We start from the raw sequence: 20,563 nt of genomic DNA, 5'->3' as shown, positions 1-20,563 counted from the left end.
CTTTTGAGTCCAAAATCTAAATGCACGTCATAATTTGCAGGTAAAATAAACATCCTGAACATGTATATACATTTTACAAAAGCATGTATGCTGTTGTAATTAGTGAAACCTCAGATTTCTGGAGAACATGACAACATTTTGCCATCAGCATTAAAGTACAACTACTTGTAGTACGTGTATGCATGAGGTGTTGGTGAAAAGTTTTCATCATCAAATAAGGGGTCTTCACACTTAAAAAAGACTGGAAAAGCACTCTGAATTCTCCAGACACATCCTGAACTCTGTTCTTAAGTCACACTGTATCTATCATCTGAAAACCACATATACAGAGTTTCATCTTCCATAGAAGCAATTTTAGAGTTAGAGCCAAAATGTTTTCATCTCAGTTTTCTTCAACAAACTATATAAGAAATGCCTATATAAGGAACATGCTCTAATATACTGTAGACACTGAACCTGAAGACCAACGTTTAATCTGTCTATTGTGTAATAAGCCATGTAATTCCCTTTGGAATTTGTTACTAGGAAATTGTATATCTTGGACTCTGTCCAATTAGCTAAGGTGTAACCATTTCCCAAAATGTTTTCTGTGCAACAAGAGGGCATGAAGGTGCTCCTCCAAACAGGATTCTTTTTGTCCTTCCCTTTGGGAAAGCAATGCTTCTTACAGTTCCTTTGTTTAAGATTTAGAAACGACATCAGCATATTATAAACCCTGAGAAGTCTTTAAGGGAAGAAAAATCCCCACCTAGCCAGCATTTCCTAAACGTGTTAGTTTTAAAAAAAATTAGCTTGTAAAACACCTTTGACAAATACTGGGTAACCCACTGCTCATCTCTTTCTTGACCAGTCAGGGAACTTAGAACTAAATTTAATTCTCAATTATGGTCATTATGTTAACTGACACACACTTGCATCCTCTTCTAGGATTTTCAATTTCTATCTTAGTAGCCTTATTGAACGTGGTGGTTTAGTTGCTTAGTCGTGTCTGACACTTGTGATCCCACAGACTGTAGCCCATCAGGCTCCTCTGTCCATGGGATTTTCCAGGCAAGAATACTGGAGTGGGTTGCCATTTCCTTAGCCTTATTGCATGTGTATATTTAATTCTGTCTGCAGTAAGAATCTGTAACATTTGAAAGAGAAAGGATAGATGTTAAGAGACACTGAAAGACTTGAAAAGATATACATTTATTAATCCTTGTGAAAGAGCATTTCATATGTCATGCAGATAGATAAAACAAATATTTAAGAAATCAACACCTTGAAGACCTTTTAGTACATTTATAACAAAGTGGGACAGGCTTCATGCTCTTCCATATGTAAACTTCCACTTGAGCTGTGTACTCTTGACTTCTCAGTGTGTACTCAGTCACATCCAACTCTTTGCAACCCCATGGACTGTAGTTTACCAGGCTCCTCTGTCAATCGTATTTTCCAAGCAAGAATATTGGAGTGGGTTGCCATGTAGTGCTCCAGGGGATCTCCCTGACCCAGGAACTGAACCTGCATCTCTTGCATCTCCTACATTGGCAGGTGGATTCTTTACCACTGCAACACCTGGAAAGCTCACACTTGATTTCTATTTATTTGTAATTTAAAAAATCTGCCTTTGCCTTGTCTTCCTTCCTCTGCTGAATCTCAGAAATTTTGAATCTATATAGAAGAGTACCATTTAAGCTTTAATTTAAAATTTGCTGGAACTTCCCTGGTGGTCTAGTTGTTAAGACTCCTTACTTCCACTTAAGGGGCACAGGGTTGGTTCTTAGTCAGGGAACTGAGAACTGTGGCCAAAAAAAAAAAAAAATAAAAAACTTACTAAAAGTGATCAATGTTTATTAATCAAAAAAATGTTCTGTGCTAAACTGAGGTATAGCCTCACATTCAAGAAATGTGGTACAGGATTACAGAAATTGCTCAGAGAAGTCTGAGCATTCAGCAGGCATTTGTTTAGAATTTACCAGTTACAGGATCCGTGACAGGTTTCTTAATTTTTTTAATGCCTCAATTTCCTCATCCCACAGGGACGTTGTATGATTAAATTATTTAAAACTGTAAAGAATAGTGCCTGGCATGTGTAGGGCACTAGTATGTAGTATTACAGTACTATTACTGATAGACAAAATCTTGGAAGTGAATGTGCTCACCAAAGAAACACTGAATGGGAAGGTCAAGGACAAAGGCTTGAGAGATCTCACAATTAGAGGGGTCAGGGAACCAGGAAGAACCAACACAGGAGACAAGAGTGATCAGTATAAGAAGTAGAAGAAGAAATGATAAAGTGTAAACACCAGAATCAGTACTCTCAGGTGTTGGTGGTCAAAATATTGATGAATGAAAAGGTCTGAGAACCAGTTACTGGAGAGATTTCCCACTCTCTCCACGTTTGTGGGTTTCCCACACTCTATGTTTTCTTTTCTTATGTCTAGTAAGATTTGAGCTCACTCTGAAAGCTTTTCCACACTCCTCACATATATAAGGTTTCTCTCCAGTATGAACTCGCTTGTGTCCAATCAGGGCCGAACTCTGACGGAAAGACGTGCCACACTCATGGCAGGTAAATGGCTTCTCACCCGTGTGGATTCTTTCATGCTGTCTCAGGACTGAGCTCTGATGAAAGACCTTTCCACACACCTCACACCTGTAAGGTTTCTCTCCGGTGTGGATTCTTTGATGATTGGTCAAGTTTGATTTCCCACTGAAAGCTCGACCACAGTCTGAACATTTATAAGGTTTCTCTCCGGTGTGGATTCTTTGATGGATGGTAAGGCAGTGTTGATCTTGGAAAGTTTTCCCACAATCCCCACATCGATGGGGCTTCTCCCCAGTGTGTCCTCGTTCATGAGCCCGGCATTTACAGTTATGATGAAAGGTTTTCCCACACTCCTTACACTTATAAGGCTTCTCTTTGGTGTGGATTCTTCTATGTTTGGTGAGCTCTGCTTCGTTGCTGAAGGCTTTTCCACACTGAGGGCACTCACAATGTTTCTCCTGAGTGTGGAGTCTTCTGTGTTTGCTTAGGTCTGAGCTCCAGCTGAAGGCCCTCCCACACTCATTGCACTCATAAGGTCGCTCCCCAGTGTGGACTCTTGTGTGTTTGATGAGGTCTGAACTCCCGCTGAAAGCCTTCCCGCACTCCTCACATGCATAGGGTTTCTCCCCAGTGTGGCTCCTGCTGTGGATGATGAGGGAATGCTTAAACTGAAAGGCCTTCCCACAGTCACTGCATTCGTAAGGCTTCTCTCCTGTGTGGATGATCTGATGCATCCTGAGACAGTACCTGGTCTTGAAGGCCTTCCCACAGTCACTGCACGGGTGTGGCTTCTCCCCACTGTGGGTTTTTTTATGTCGGCAAAGAGCGGATCTACTACTGAAGGCCTTCCCACACTGGGTACAGTTAAAGGGTTTCTCCCCTGTGTGGATTATCTGGTGCATGGAAAGTTGATTTTTGGTCTTGAATGCTTTCCCACACTCATTACACACATAGGGTTTCTCGCCAGAGTGAATTCGCTCATGGAGAATTAAGTCAGAATGCCAACTGAAGTTTTTGCCACATCGGGTACATTCATGCTGTTTCTTTTCCGTAAGAACTCCATACAGAATACATTCTGAGTTTGGACTGAAGTGTTTTATAAGTCCCTTCTGGTTCTTTCCTTTCCTGAAAGTCACTTTATCACAGCTTTCTTTCTCTTCTCTCCATTTCTCTCTCACAGGCATTTCCCATTGATTCTCTAATTTGACATCTTGTACACAAACTTCTCCAACCTCTGGATCCTGGGAAACAACTTTTAGGAGACTTTTAAATTTCACCCAGCATACTTCTCCATTTTCAAAAACCTCCTGTTCTGATCTTGCCTTCTCACTCTCAGGCCATGTCTTGGCAGCTGATACTTAAACAAGAAAATAAAATTGTCAGATAGAGGAAAGGAGATAAGTGAGTTGGACAGGGGAAGCAATGGTAAGTTGTTGGAAGAGTAAATGACTTTCTCACGCTTGAAGAATTGCTAACATTATGGCAAAGGTCAAAGGAGGCTGAAACACTGAAAAGTACGAAGATATTCAAAACTGAGTAAACCTGACATAAATCCTTCCAAAGTCTACCCATGTTCTAGAATCTCCTAGTTTCGCAAACTATAACTTCATACACTTAAGCCCCTAAACAGGAAACTGGAAATCATTTTCAACTCATTCTAATACTCACTAACATTTTACAAATGTTACGGGTGAAGTGAGCTGCAGAGGTGGCGCTCAAGTGCCAGTGCAGCCCCCTTTGTAAGGATATGTCTGCTTTGTTCCTGACAGTGGACCTTGGAGAGCCATATTTCTGTGGTGTACCTCTGCCCACTTGGGTAGGACAGGTTAGATCTGGGGAAGACCTGATCCAAACCAGACCAGATTCTCTCCTCATGAACTCTGGAATCATGATGTGAAAGCAGGTAAGGCCCGGCTCTGAAGACGGCTGGATCTTTAGCACTTAAATTTGAGTGGTGTTGGGATATGGGTGCTGTATAGGGGATGGAAAGCTCTGTCACTGGGACTGACAAGCAGAGATTGATCTGCCAAGAAAGAAGAATGGAGCAGACCCACAGAGTAGCAGAGAAGACAGCTGGAGAGCAGGGCCTGATGGCATTCCAGCCCTTCTTAAGCCTCCTGTATACTTGCTCTTAAGTTCTTTGACACCCTGAATAATAAGTAAATTTGTTTTCTCTTGCTTAAGCTAGCTTGAGTTAATTTTTACTATTGGCAACCAGAGTCCAAATCTATCTTTTATTATCTCCTAACTCTATCCCTTCTTCATTTCTACTTCTAGTGCATTCTCACTAGCTAACTTCAATACCCCTCAAAAGTCCTTTAGTCTGCTTCCTCTCTAATCCATCTTGTACACTGCTTCTAGATTATTCCTTCTAAAAATCAAATCTAATCACATCACTTTTTAGCTTAAAACACTTCAATGGTGCTCCATAGTTAACCAGACAGGAAGTAAAATGTACAGTCAAGAGCCCCAGCTCACTGTCCTAGTTCTGACACCTAACAACTGTGCCAACTTGGGAGGATGATGTAACTTCTCTCTGTGACCCATTGTTTTTATCAGCAAAATGGGGTCTAGGTTACCCATGATAATGAAATGAGTCAATGTATGTAAAGCACCTGCAACACTGAAATAAGTACTTAATCATCTTATCTGTTAGTATAAGAATAAAGTTCAAGGTCTGTAGTTTACCAAAAACTCATTCAGTCATGATCTTGCCCCTGTCCACTGCTCCTGTAGTGTCTCCACTGGCTACTGCAAGTCCTTTGCTCTGGTCATACTGAACTATTCACAGTTCACATTCTTATTCCCCTCTACCTAGAAGGACTCTCCCCTCCTTCAACGAAATGACCTCACTTATTCCACATAACTTAGTTCAGTTGTCATTCCTCCTGCAGTCTTTTGGTCCCCAGGTCAGATTTAGGTGTTTTTCCTCTCTGTTTATGTATATCAGGTGCTTATCCTTATTTATATATCTCAGTAACTCCCATTATACTGGACTGTATAATTACTTCTTCTTTTTTTTTAATTTTCCATAAAGATACTTTTATTTTTTTTTAATTTTATTTTATTTTTAAACTTTACATAATTGTATTAGTTTTGCCAAATTACTTCTTTACCTATCTGCCTTCCCCACTAGAAAACAAGCTTCTGGAAGTCAGGGCCCATATCTTATCTGACTGTCTATCTGTAGAACCTTATGTAATAGCTGGCACATAACAGTTGCCCAATTATGCTTTTTAGATGGAAAGTAGGACGGAAGAGTAGGTATTTGGATAGGGAAGCTGGAGTTGCCGTGTCAGCAAAGGACAATTTTTTTTGAATGATAAATGTAGAAAATAGTTTAAATGAAGAGCTGGTAATATTTCATGACTCACTACATAAGAGGTTCAGGGAATGGAAAGAAAAGTAAGAAAGAGGTAGAACCAGATATAGAAATAGGGAGAGCTTAATGAAGAGACAGCCTTGGAGGGAGAGATGAGTTTGTCTTTAGATATGTTGCTTCCTAGATGACAATGCAATATTCAAATAAAAATCAGGAGTTAGAAACATGAGACTGCTGCCCAGAAAAGAGGTAAAGGTTAGCACTGTCAGTGTGGCAGGCATCCAGCTTCACAACAAGAGAGAATAGAAAAAGACAAGGGTCAAAGGCTCAGGGCTCTGAAAGAGGGAAGGTCCTGAAAAAACAAACTAACAAAACCCCCTAAAATGCAGAGGCAGAAAAGCAATGTTCTCTGAGCATTGCAGTAAATGATACACAGAGGGCAGATAAATTGTCAGAGCCTTTTTGCAAGAAATCGAAAAAATTCTATTAGATATGTTGCAAAGAGCCAATTAGATAATGACAGAATAATCACCCAAATAGTACGTTTTCTCTGCCTTTAAGATTTCCTAAATAGATTCCCTCTGGGCCCTTGAGGATGGATGGCCCACCACTAAGAACATTCTATAATCATTTTGTCATGTGGAACACACAAGGGGACAGACAGCTTCTCTGGCACTCACCTGGATAGGAGCAGCTCAGGAACTCCCAGTCCTGTCGATCCTGAACATAGGGCTCTGTACCTTGCTCCAGATGGGAGATCAAAGGTGGTTTAGAAAATGAAAATCCTGGTTGTACAGAGGAAGAAGGAATAAGTGTGTATAGCAACAAAGAACTGTCCTAACATTTACCTTGATCCCTCTGTTTGCATATGAAAATAGGAAAGAAATGTTTATTTGGGCAGAGAAAAGGGTTTATTCAGGGGTCTGGTAACCTGTAAATGAAACAGGTTGAAGGACTTTCTCAGAAGTCAATACTCAGAAAGGCAAAGAAAGAGTTTCTGGAAAACTGTTGGTTGGTTATATTTTCCCTGTTCTTTTTAGGAGAATGGGAGTTTGTAGAGGAAGGCTAATCTGCTTTCAGCCACTAGGAAGGAGTTCATGACTAGGTGATGGACACAGAGCATTTAATAGAAAATGAGAGGCTTGAGGAGGCAAGAATCTAGGGAGAACAGAAGCTAAGCATTTCTGTTCTATTCAGAGAGAGTTTCATTTCAGAGAATCAGAAAACAGCAACTAAGTTACATCTTGCTATGTAAACAGGGACAACTCAAAACTAATTTGGGAGGAAGATGCTGATGATAAAGAACAAGGGCTCTGATTTTCAATATGAGACCCCATACTCATCAACAAAGCAATGAAAAGAAAAAGGAAGGGAGAAAGTACTAAGCCAAGTGCAGGGAACGTTCTTACCAAGTGACACCATGTTCCCATAATTTTCCAACATCACATCTTTATAGAGGTGTCTTTGAGCGTGGGTCAGACACTGCCACTCCTCATGACTGAAGTTCACAGCTACATCCTCAAATGTCACTGACTCCTGAAACAACATGTTCCTGCTTTTGTGGGAGGAAATTTCATAGTTCCCTCAGGAAACAGAGGCAGAAGAAAAGAATTTGTAGGGAGAAGGTTTACAGAAGTGAAAGGCTGTTACTGTTCGGTGTTTATCTGGGGACGAGGTGAAAAGGAGCATAGGCTTTCAGTAGCAAAAAATAACAAACAAACAATCCACAAATGGTCTGTCATCCAAAAAAGCACCCCTTATGAGAGGGAGCACCTGGACTTGGGAGTGAGGACAAGGCCACATTTAGGAGACAGTGATATATTTTCAGGAAGGAAGGAAGGGGCCTTAGCTCACTTGAGGCTGGCTCATCACTGTATGTTTTGCTCCTGGCAGGTTTCCTTGGCTTCCATCTCTGGCTAAGGCAGGGCACTGAGGAAATGGTAGAGCTGAGAGAAGGGAAATAAGCCTAGAGTCAATTCAGCACAGTGTTAATGAAGCCTACTTTCATCCTCTCCTGCCTCAACCTAGAAGCTTATGAAGTTCTGATCTAGGGGGTAAGTTGACTGCATTACACTATCCTCTTTCTCTGATATTCCTCTAGTCTCAGTTTCCAGTGTGAGGTATCATGACCTGGCTAGCAGCCAAGCCAACTGTAAGTGCACTCTTCTTTTCTCTCACCTACTAAATCCTTTACTTTGTCTCCCTTAATCCTAGAAGACCTAAGAGGCCCAAATCACTGACTACCAGCTTAATATGATAGCTTGGCTTCCTGTATTTGAATGTTGCAGTAATTTTGTCCAGAAAGACTTGGGGTGGAGGTGGAGGGGAAAAAAGGAGAGGTATGCATCAGAAATATCCACAGAGGGACTTCCCTGGTGGTTCAGACACAAATTCGATCCTTGGTCAGGGATCTAAGATCCCACTTGCCACAGAGCAACGAACCCTGGACACTGCAACTACCAGCTGAAAGACCCCGCATCCACAATTAAGACCCAATGCAGCCAAATAAGTATTTTTTTAAAGGAAATATAAATAAATATAAATAAAAAGGGATAGGTCCAAAGCTTACTTCCTTATGTAACTTACTAGTTGGTCTACCTCCACTTAGTTCACTAGAAACATTTTTTCTCTTGTTATTAGAGAAAATCACTTCCCCGCTTTGATTCTGAGTCTTTTTCCTGTTAATTCCCTAGTATTAAGCAATTCTGCTCCCCGCCCCCAACTGCCCTTCCAGTATAGTATAACACACACCACTTTTTAAAATGCAGAAGAAACTTTTTCAGAGTGTACAAATGATCAAGTATGATCCATATGGATTGGGAAAAAAGTACAGTTTCACATTACGGGTTAATGGGGCCCTGTTTTATTCCTTGCAGGCCAACGTGGCTTTTCTGTAGCTTCAGTGTTTATGGTGGTTTATCTTTCTTTACAGTTATCAACATACTCCCCAGTTTAAGACCATTCCTTTCTGGTCCGAAGTCACTTATTGGTAAGACTCTAGGTTCATCCCTTGGCCTCAGGACCCCAAAACTCTCACTTCAATTTCACCAAAACCTCAATTTAAGAAAAAATTGGCTTTTTTCTTCAGAAATATGCCAAGAAGATTCTTCTTTGGTCTATGTCACCCTTAGCTTTTGATCAAAACAGGTCTGTGTTCAATCATTGTGGATTCCACACAGTTTCCCCACTATCTCCTCTGAAAGTCTGTTACTTTATAACTCTTTGTCTCAGAAAGTTGGTTGGTTGGGAAAACAACCACCTGGCAGGCACAGAGCTCACAGCAGATACACGCTTTGTTCTGAAATGTTCCATAACAGTTCTTTCCTTATAATATCAATAAACTTTAACCTCCCAATTTTTTTTTCAATCACCATTTTATAATGAATATTTTCAAATATACAGAAAAGTTGAAAGAACTATATAGGGAACATCCATATACTCACCACTGACATTCTACTATTAACATTTTGCAATATTTGCTTTATCACATATCTGTCCATCTAACTATCTATAAATTCATTTTATTTTTTGTTGCATTTCAAAATAAGTTGAAGACATAAGCATACATCACCCCTAACACTATGACACATATCATTAACTAAAGTTGAATATTTGTTTACATTATTTTTAAAGTAAAATTTATATACAGTAAAATGTTTAAATCTTAAATTTTTGACAAAGCATACTCTTATTTAACTCAAACTCTCCTCCATATGCATCCCATTTGGATTTTTACCATATCTTCTTCATAAATTACAAAAGTTTTGTTACTTTGTAGTGGCTTTTTTCCCTAAGTGTTCCTTACGTTAAACACTGTTTTTAAATGTGGTAAAAAATATAAAAGGAAATTTACCATTTTAACTATTTCTAAGTATTTCAATAGTGTTAAAATATTCACAATGGGGGGCAGAGGATGAATATGTGGAACAGAATTTTTAGGGCATCAAAATAGTCTGCATGCTACTTTAATAGCAGATATACAGTATTATTCATTTGTAGAAACCCATATAACTGTATAGCACAAAGCATGAATCCTAATATAAACTGCTGCTGCTCCTGCTGCTGCTAAGTCGCTTCAGTCATGTCTGACTCTGTGCAACCTCATAGATGGCAGCCTCAGTCCCTGGGATTCTCCAGGCAAGAATACTGGAGTGGGTTGCCAATTCCTTCTCCAATACAAACTAGGGAGTTTAGAGTTTAGTTAATAATTATGTGTCAATATTGGCTCATCGCTTGTAACAAATGTACCACACTAAAATCATAAGAATGCTCAAACTACCACACAATTGCACTCATCTCACACACTAGTAAAATAATGCTCAAAATTCTCCAAACCAGGCTTCAGCAATACATGAACCGCAAACTTTCAGATGTTCAAGCTGGTTTTAGAGAAGGCAGAAGAACCAGAGATCAAATTGCCAACATCCGCTGCATCGTGGAAAAAGCAAGAGAGTTCCAGAAAAACATCTATTTCTGCTTTATTGACTATGCCAAAGCCTTTGACTGTGTGGATCACAATAAACTGTGGAAAATTCTGAAAGAGATGGGAATACCAGACCACCTGACCTGCCTCTTGAGAAACCTGTATGCAGGTCAGGAAGCAACAGTTAGAACTGGACATGGAACAATAGACTGGTTCCAAATAGGAAAAGGAGTACGTCAAGGCTATATATTGTCACCCTGCTTATTTAACTTCTATGCAGAGTACATCATGAGAAACGCTGGGCTGTAAGAAGCAGAAGCTGGAATCAAGATTGCCGGGAGAAATATCAATAACCTCAGATACACAGATGACACCACTCTTATGGCAGAAAGTGAAGAAGAACTAAAAAGCCTCTTGATGAAAGTGAAAGAAGAGAGTGAAAAAGTTGGCTTAAAGCTCAACATTCAGAAAACGAAGATCATGGCATCTGGTCCCATCACTTCATGACAAATAGATGGGGAAACAGTGGAAACAGTGTCAGACTTTATTTTTTCAGGCTGCAAAATCACTGCAGATGGTGATTGCAGCCATGAAATTTAAAGACGCTTGGTCCTTGGAAGGAAAGTTATGACCAACCTAGACAGCATATTAAAAAGCAGAGACATTACTTTGCCAACTAAAGTCCATCTAGTCAAGGCTATAGTTTTTCCAGTGGTCATGTATGGAAGTGAGAGTTGGACTGTAAAGAAAGCTGGGTGCAGAAGAATTGATGCTTTTGAACTGTGGTGTTGGAGAAGACTCTTGAGAGTCCCTTGGACTGCAAGGAGATCCAACCAGTCCCTCCTAAAGGAGATCAGTCCTGGGTGTTCATTGGAGGGACTGATGTTGAAGTTGAAACTCCAATACTTTGGCCACCTGATGCAGAGAGCTGACTCATTTGAAAAGACCCTGATGCTGGGAAAGATTGAGGGCAGGAGGAGAAGGGGACAACAGAGGATGAGATGGCTGGATGGCATCACTGACACATTGGACATGGGTTTGGGTGGACTCCGGGAGTTGGTAATAGACAGGGAGGCCTGGTGTGCTGCAGTTCAGTTGGATACGACTGAGTGACTGAACTGAACTGAAAATCATAACAGATCTCTAGAACTTTTTCATCTTGCAAAACTGAAACTCTATACCCATTAAACAACAAAACAACAACTCTATTTTTCCTTGTCCTCAGCCCCTGGTAACCATTGTAGTGATTTTTTTCCCCAGGAGTTGGTGATGGACAGGGAAGTCTGGCATGCTGCAATCCATGGGGTCACAAATAGTCGGACAGATTGAGACTGAACTGAACTGAACTGTGCATTTCGGCTTGTGACATCTTAGTTCTTCCATCAGTGGTTGAACTTAGGCAACAGCAGCAGTCCTAATGACTGGAGTGCGAGGGAATTCTCTTCACTGTAGTGATTCTTAAACTTTATTTCTTAGTTTCTGAATTTGAAAGATCAGTTAAAAATGAACTTGGGGGAATTCACACATGGGTGAGAGTCTCTTCCTTTTCTAAGGACACTCATCTCATCATTGGGGTCCCAACTTCATGACTTCATCTAAAACTGATTACTTCCCAAAGCCTCACCCCTAAATATCATAACACTGGGGTGGGGGTTAGGGCATCAACATATGAATTTTGAGGGGATAGAAACATTCAGCCCATGACAAAACTATTAGTTAAAGCAATGTACAGATATTATCCAGGATGAGATTAACTCATTTACATATTATGCTAAGTAATTGTAAACTTTATGGCTCTAAAAATCACTTATAGGAAGATAATTCAATATCTTTTGAGAAAAAGGACTGGAATACTCAGGTAGGATATGAACCATAAAGTTATATATATTTTTAAACTTTAAAAAAATGAAATAAAATTAACAACCATGTTAAGCAATATCTATTATTTTCTACCTCTTAAATTTGTGATAAATATGTTCTATAGTATTAAGTTTTCCTTTATGATTACTTTACAGTAGAAATTTCAAGATTTCTCTTCTGGAAGTTCCAATAATATGCTTAGAAATTCATTTTACCTTTTTTTTTCTTTGCACGTAATATGTATCATCCTAAAAACCTATTTTAGGGGTGTCCAGGTGCCTAGTCCTCTGTCTAATAGCCTCTGTCTAACAGCCTCTGTCTATACAAGGCGGTAAAGAACCCGCCTGCCAATGCTGGTTAGGCGTAAGAGATGCTGGTTCCATCCCTGAATGGGGAAGATCCCCTGGAGAAGGGACTGGCAATCCACTCCAGTATTCTTGCCTGGAGAATCCAATGGACAGAGGAGCGCGGTGGGCTACAGTTCATAAGGTTGCACAGAGTCAGACACGACTGAAGAGACTTAGCACAGCATACAAATCTTATCCACTTTTCTCTTCATATATGCCACCGAAGAGCATTTCTAAAGCCCAGTCCCACATTTCCCCTTCTTTATTTTTCCCAGAGTTTCACAACAAAACCTTTGCTCCTTCTTTTGCCATGGCTTTATCTTCTATTTCTCAGTTACACTAAAATGTAAAAATCTCAGGGTTAACAGATGTACAGAAATAAAATGACATACAATCAAAATTTACATGTTGGTAAAACTGTGGTTGGGGAGACGTTACCAAATTATACAAGTTTAACATGTGCAAATATTCATATACACATATGTAAGCTACTTGTCATATATATATTGAGTTGAACATATAATAAGTGGATGAATACATTCACTATCTTCCATAAACTGCTTTGAAGAATCTTTTCTTATGAATTTTTATTTTTTTCCAAATTTGATTTACGATGAGGGCAGAAACTGAATAATTTAGTTCCTGTCAATACCAGGCGAAGCCTAGTATAGAAATAATAGATTTTTCTATAAATACTCAATAATGAGCAAATTTCCAGGCCCCAGGAAGCATCTCTCACCTAGTCTGTGTCCCTGCCCCAGTTTTAGCTGCCATAACTCCTGCCATAATACCCTGTGTACATTACCTCTTTCCTGTAGGAACATGCTATCAGGGATGCAAAGCTGGTTTGGTGATCCTGGACTCTCATCTGATATCACGATCTATTGCAAGGAATAGAAAACATTTGGAGAAGTTATGGAGGGACAGAAAATTTATGGGAAGCTGCGTATTGGTTGGTTATGCAACCAACTATAAAGTTCTATTCATGGAAGTCAACTCTCCAAACTACCAAAAAGGGTGAGAAAAACATGGGCTCAGTCTCTGATATACCTTATGAAAAACAGAAATGGCATCCAATTATTCTATAACTTAAAAACATCACCAGGTAATCCAGAAAAAGTATTTTGAAGGAGAAAACTTCCTCACAGTCAATCCAACCTCACCACACTTCCAATGCTTTCCTCCTTTCCTGGACTCACTTCTTTCTCCTTGTGATATACTGCAGATTCTCCTCTTTTTACCTGCTGCATGTCTTCTTTTCCAGTCTTCTTTCTTTCTTTTCTTTTCCAGTCTTCTAACACTGTCCCAGTTTCTTCTCTGCTGGTTGGATCCAGCTCCTAAAGTCAATCCTGGCTTTGCCCAGATAACCAGTTTTGAAGTGGCTCCAGTGGATATCAGCCTCCCTTCAGGGATATAAGCCTTGGTGATACCAGTCAAAAGACTGCTCTTGACCCACAGGGCAGCTGCTTTTTGGTTTGATGTATCAATACTGCCCTAGATGTGGGGTTTATCAGCAGTAATAAGCTAGAGGTGATCCCATACCTTGTTTTCCTGTATATTTGATGAAGGGAAGAGAGAATAGAGGGATGTGACCAAAGTGAAAAGAAGGAATCACTGAGAATCTGGAGTATCTATGAGAGATGAGGCAGAAGAGGAACAAATTGAAGATGATAATATATCCAGAACACAACTTCTCCTGCCACCATCTTGGCCCAAGCCACCATTTCCTGCCTTGACCTGTATTGTGTTAGCCATCAAACTGGTCTCCTGCTTCTGTCCTTGTCTTTTGTCTTCTATTTGTCTTTTCTCAATACAATAAAGTGGGCTATTTAAAACTTAGTTGGATTATTTCAGCTCTCTGCTTTTAAGCGTCTATCTTACTCAAAATAAGGAGTAGCATATAAGGCCCTAAAGAATCTCATTGCATCGCCTCTGTTCATTCAAAATAAAAGCTAAAGTCCTTACAGTGGCATATAAGTCTACAGGGTTGCTATTACCTCTCCTACTATTCTCCCCCCCATTCAACTCCCTTCAGTCCCACAGATCTTTCTCTTCCTTTTTAGGCACGGTTCCATTTTAGGGACTTTGCACTGACTGTTCCCTCTACCTCAAGCTATCCTCAAGATGAATAATCTTGCCTCCTTCAACTGTTTGCTTGCATGTAATCCTCCCTAGGAAACCTACTCTAGGTGCCCTATTTAAAATTACAGCCTACCCCCTCCTTCCAATCCCGACATGCCTTGCTTTCACCTATACAGCACTTTCCAACAAGGTGCATAAGTTAATTATATACTTTCCATTGTTTATTGTAGGTCTTCCTTTCCCTATAATGTAAGCTCCTAGGCTTTTGAGAGCACGGACTTTTTGTCTATTTTGTTCACTGACCTATTCCCAACGTTTAAAACAGTGCCTGCACCAGCAGTCGCTCAGCTAGAAATTGGCCAAATGAAAGAACGCACGAATGGATGCTGCGGAGGAAAATAAATGAGGAAAAAAAAAGTAAGGGGCCGCTGAGAGCAAGAAGAGCGCGGGGGAGGCGGAGGAAAAAGCCCTGGTGGGGCAAAAGCCCGCGGCGGACTCCAGATCCTGGGGAACCTGGCCCCAAAGCCCCGCCCCACCCCCGCCCGCCGTTCCGGGCCCCTGGGAGGAGGTGTATTAATACTAAGATTTAAGTGAAGCAGGTGGCGGTGTCGGCCTCCTTCCAGCCGCCCCTCGGTGGGTTCGGAGACCCCAGTGGCAGCTTGGGAGCCCGTCAGCTACAGTCCCATCCCATGTTGGCTGGCGACACAGACCTTCCTGCCGATATTCTCCTCTAGAAATGACAAAATAAAGGAACCTATTCTAGCTCCACTTCCTAGTCCTTCAATAATCATTTCCGGTGACTTTCTAGGAAATCATCAACTCGCTGGTTGAGGAGTTCCCTAGAAACCCTCCGCAACCGCAGCCCAAATGTGTTATTTCTTGTTTTACTTTCTTCAGAATGCATCTGTTAAAATAGAACCACAATGTCATTATCCCACCTATCAAAATTAAAATAACTCCCGGGTACCATCTAATACTGAGTCCATATTTGAATTTCCCAAATAGATAAAATATGCTGCTTTTTTGAATCAAGATCTAAAGTCTATGTACTTTATTTGGTTATTTGTCTTAACTCTTTTTATACTTAGATCTAGAATAGTTCCTCCATCTTTCACTTTCTCCCCTATCGTACACATTTGGTCATTTGTCCTGAATATTCCACATGCTGGCTTGGTCTAAGTCCATCCCCATTTAATCTGTTTCTCTAGCCTTGTATTTGTTAACTAGATGTTAGCTCTAAAGGTTTAGTTTGGTTTACCTTTATGGGTAAGCATTATTTTTACGTGGTGCTACCTACTTCCGTTTGCTTTACATTAGGAGGCATATAAAGTCAGATAATTTCACTCTCTGTGAGGCTGAGATCGATTGGATCCTTCCAACAGTTGGATCCTTCCAGGTAAAGTTCATCAACCTTTCATCTGGTGGTTTCATCCACTGATGATCTTTGCCTGAATCAAGTATTTTATTGCAAAACCGGGATTTTCTAATTCAGTTTTTTTTTTTCATATTTATGATTTGGAATTACTTTTAAAAGAAGGATTTTATCTCTTTAACCTATCAATTCACGGTTGTTTGGTTATTCTGAAATGTGAGTTCTAACAGAAAAGACAAAATAAATGTTTACCTTTCTATTTAACTGCCAATTTTCAGGGTAAACAGCCGTGCCCTAGGTGCCATGACTGCTGTTATTACACATTAACTATTCTTCAAAATAATCATCAATGAGCACTGCCTTCCAGTATTCATACTTTTGTGTAGCTTCTTCCCATATTATACCAATTGGTTTGTGTGACCGATTGAGTATGGCAGAAATGATATTATGTTACTTCTGCTGCTGCTGCTGCTAAGTCGCTTCAGTCGTGAACGACTCTGTGCGACCCCATAGACGGCAGCCCACTAGGCTCCTCTGTCCCTGGGCTTCTCCAGGCAAGAATACTGGAGTGGGTTGCCATTTCCTTCTCTAAGGTGTGAAAGTGAAAAGTGAAAGTGAAGTCGCTCAGTCGTGCCCGACTCTTCGCGACCCCATGGACTGCAGCCTACCAGGCTCTTTCCTCCATGGGGTTTTCCAGGCAAGAGTACTGGAGTGGGTTGCCATTGTGTTCTCTGATGTTACTTCTAATATTAGGTAATAAAAGAAACTGTGGTGTCCATTTGGTCTCTCTTTTCCTCCCATAGTCTCAGATCACTCACACTGGGGAAAGCCAGCTGCCATACATTAAGGAGAGACCCAGGTGGTGAGGAACTAAAGCTTTCTGCCCACAGCCATATGAGTGAGTTTAGAAGTGGAACTGTCAGCTCTCTGCCAAGCCTTCAGATGACTGCAACCTGGGTCAACAAATCGGCTGCAACCTTAAGACAGAACCAGAACCAATCTTTAAGCTGCTCTCAGGTTCCTGACCTGTAGAAACTGTGTGAGATAATATTTGCTGTTTGACTCTAAATTTGGGGGTAGTTTATTATGCAGTAATTGGTAACTAATATTTCTTATTGTTTTCTCTTTTTGAGCATCATTAACTCACAGGTTTTTAAAAAACATTCAAGGAGTTTTTTTTTTTTTTTCCCTTCAAAGGAGTCTTTTTTTTTTTTTAATTTATTTATTTATTTTTTGGAGGCTAGTTACTTTACAATATTGTATTGGTTTTGCCATACATTGACATGGATCTGCCACGGGTGTTCGTGTGTTCCCCATCCTGAACTCCCCTCCCACTTCCCTCCCCATCCCATCCCTCTGGGTCATCCCAGTGTACCAGCCCTGAGCACCCTGTATCATGCATTGAACGTGGACTGGCGATCTGTTTCACATATGATAATATACATGTTTCAATGCCATTCTCTCAAACCATCCCACCCTCGCCTTCTCCCACAGAGTCCAAAAGATTGTTCTATACATTTGTGTCTCTTTTGTTGTCTCGCATGCAGGGTTATCATTACCATCTTTCTAAATTCCATATACATGCGTTGGTATACTGTATTGGTGTTTTTCTTTCTGGCTTACTTCACTCTGTATAATAGGCTCCAGTTTCATCCACCTCATTAGAACTGATTCAAATGTATTCTTTTTTAATGGCTGAGTAATATTCCATTGTGTATATGTACCACAGCTTTCTTATCCATTCGTCTGCTGATGGACATATAGGTTGCTTCCATGTCCTGGCTAATGTAAACAGTGGTGTGATGAACATTGGGGTACACATGTCTCTTTCAATTCTGGTTTCCTCGGTGTGACTGCCCAGTAGTGGGATTGCTGGGTCATAAGGCAGTTCTATTTCCAGTTTTTTAAGGAATCGTCACACTGTTCTCCATAGTGGCTGTACTAGTTTACATTCCCACCAACAGTGTAAGAGGGTTCCCTTTTCTCCACACCCTCTCCAGCATTTATTGTTTGTAGACTTTTGGATAGCAGCCATTCTGACTGGGTGAAATGGTACCTCATTGTGGTTTTGATTTGCATTTCTCTGATAATGAATGATGTTGAGCATCTTTTCATGTGTTTGTTAGCCATCTGTATGTCTTCTCTGGAGAAATATCTGTTTAGTTCTTTGGCCCATTTTTTGATTGGGTCATTTATTTTTCTGGTTTTGAGCTGCATGAGCAGCTTGTATATTTTTGGGATTAATTCTTTGTCAGTTGCTTAATTTGCTATTATTTTCTCCCATTCTGAAGGCTGTCTTTTCATCTTGCTTATAGTTTCCTTTGTTGTGCAAAAGCTTTTAATTTTAATTAGGTCCCATTTGTTTATTTTTGCTTTTATTTCCAATATTCTGGGAGGTGGGTCATAGAGGATCCTGCTGTGATTTATGTCGGAGAGTGTTTTGCCTATGTCTTCCTCTAGGAGTTTTATAGTTTCTGGCCTTACGTTTAGATCTTTAATCCATTTTGAGCTTATTTTTGTCAAATGAGTCTTAATTGCAGTCATTATTATATTTTATTTTTGATGTTTAAGTGATTCCATCTTTGGCCAGTGGGAGTCCCTTTATTTTGTTTCCTGTGTTCTTTTCATCTAACTCTGAATATTTGATAGTTTTTTTTTTTTTTTTTTAGTTCTGGCAGGACAAGATATTTCAGGATCATTTTCTCTATTTCCTGCTCCAGACCTGGAATTAGCCATTTCTCCAAGGAGTCTTGGTTCCTTTCAGTGGGATGAGTGATTGCATAGCTTTGTGAATGGTTATAACTTCTTTTACAGCTTATCAAAATCAAATAAAATTAACTTCATTATGAGATTGAATTCATACTAAATTACTTGGTAATCAGGTACATGAGAACCTAAGCAAGGTCCAAGGAGACAATATACGGAAATCATTTAACACATTACCTGGCATCAAATTTCATGATTCAAATAATAGAACTGCGAGTCTGAAAGAGACCCTAGTTTTGACCAAGGTAAGATTCATTCATTCACTCTTGAGAAACCTGAGGCCCAAGAGATTAAAATTCTGTCTAAAACTACAAAGGAGGATAAAATTAGAAAAGAAACGAATGACTCCAGAGTCCTGGATCTCATACTGGGGCTATTTTGATAAAAAGCAGTCTTCCAGACCTATCAGGGCTTCTATCTATTCAAAAATAAAAGAGATTTGAAAGTACTTGGCACATTAGTTATAAAACAGTGCTATGGAAAGTTCATCAGTCTTACGTTTTGAAGACCTGATTCCTGGCTCTGCCACTCACTAGCTTGATATTTTGGGCAAGTCATCTAACTGCTTTGCATCTCAGTTGCTGCATCTGTAAAACTGTAATAAATTCTTTAATCTCAGCTCATTGTAAGGTTAGGGTTTCCCTGGTGGCTCAGTGGTAAAGAATCTACCTACCAATGCAGGAGATGCTGGTTCATACATGGAGAAGGAAATGGGCAACCCATTCCAGTATTCTTGCTTGGAAAATCCCATGGACAGAGGAGCCTGGTGGGCTATAGTCCATGGGGTTGCAAAAGAGTTGAAGAACTAAACAACAACATTGTGAGGATGAAAATACAATATATTATATATGAAAGTTTATAGCTCATAATTGCTAAATAATGATCATCATATTAAAAATTTTCTTCAATTCTCCAATTTAATACAAATGTATCCTTCTCCTCTAAAGGAAATTGGGTTTTGATTAGACTGATCCCTAAGTACCTAATTCTGAAATTGAGTTCAGGGAATACTACACAAAGGCATTGAGCAAGAGGCTGCAGGAAAGATGCAATACATGGTTCCTCAGTGTCAGGGGACATTCAACATTAAGGAATCCACATGTTGTTTTCTTCTTTTGTGTGCTGTTTCTCAAGGGGCCTCTGTTCCTTATCAGTTCCTGGAAAACAGGAAGGAGCAGAGTTGCACGCAGTTCTCAGGACTGCGGTCATGAGACAGAGCGTGGATTCCCTTCCGTGCCCTTTTACTTTAATGTCATCTATTCAGTCACGTCCCTATTACTCAAGACATGGATTGTCTTCTGGCCCTGTGATGATTGTTACTATACGCCTAGTTTTGTTTTTGCTCAACTTTATTTTTGCTGCCTAAAGCTTCCTTGTATGGATATATAAAAAGCACACGCTGCTACAAATAAAGTACCCTTGTTTCACTTGAGACTTGGGTCCCCTGGGTCCTTCTTTTTGTCGACTCCAGTCCCCAGGTCCTTGTCTATAAAGACCGTGACAAGAGGCGCCTGAACAAGAACCTGGTGAACGCCCTTGGCAGGTGGACGGAGTGACTGTTAGGACCTACGGAGGTCAGTAAGTGCGGGGTTATGGGACAAACAGCTGGAAAGCCCCACCACTTTTCTACTTTACCTCACCATTTATTTAAGGTTCAGGGACTTTCAGTTTCACGTCAACGAATAGAGGCTTGTCTCCAAACGGTGGTTGAACGTAATCCCTGGTTCCCCGATGAAGGCAATTTTGATTTTAGTGGACAATGTGGTTTAATGATGTAGCCCTAGATCGTGCCAATTCTAGTGCTCGAGCTGGCACTCCCCCAAACCAAATTACTTTTGAAATGTTAACCGGTACAGGG

General features: G+C 40.3%; 1 protein-coding gene across 4 annotated transcripts; it reads right to left on the bottom strand.

Moving 5' to 3' along the window:
* Positions 1–1,172: 1,172 nt before the first annotated feature.
* Positions 1,173–15,341, bottom strand: ZNF311 (zinc finger protein 311). 4 transcript variants are annotated; one of them, XM_070777505.1, is made up of 7 exons: positions 15,278–15,341; positions 13,685–14,036; positions 13,291–13,366; positions 7,710–7,801; positions 7,265–7,391; positions 6,536–6,640; positions 1,173–3,890 (listed from the first exon to the last, which is right to left on the bottom strand). In XM_070777505.1, the coding sequence occupies exons 2-7, from the start codon at positions 13,733–13,735 to the stop codon at positions 2,356–2,358; spliced, it is 1,986 nt and encodes a 661-aa protein (XP_070633606.1). In that variant the 5' UTR covers positions 13,736–14,036; positions 15,278–15,341; the 3' UTR covers positions 1,173–2,355. The 4 variants fall into 4 exon arrangements, with proteins under 4 accessions (XP_070633606.1, XP_070633608.1, XP_019840817.2 ...); XM_070777507.1 differs by having other exon boundaries at positions 7,710–12,824; positions 13,727–15,314; XM_019985258.2 differs by having other exon boundaries at positions 13,727–15,314.
* Positions 15,342–20,563: the final 5,222 nt, after the last annotated feature.

This window comes from Bos indicus, chromosome 23, assembly GCF_029378745.1.
Source record: "Bos indicus isolate NIAB-ARS_2022 breed Sahiwal x Tharparkar chromosome 23, NIAB-ARS_B.indTharparkar_mat_pri_1.0, whole genome shotgun sequence".
Classification (NCBI taxonomy): Eukaryota; Metazoa; Chordata; class Mammalia; order Artiodactyla; family Bovidae; genus Bos; species Bos indicus.
The sequence above is the reverse complement of the archived record's forward strand: the minus strand, read 5'-3'. Positions and strand labels throughout refer to the sequence as shown.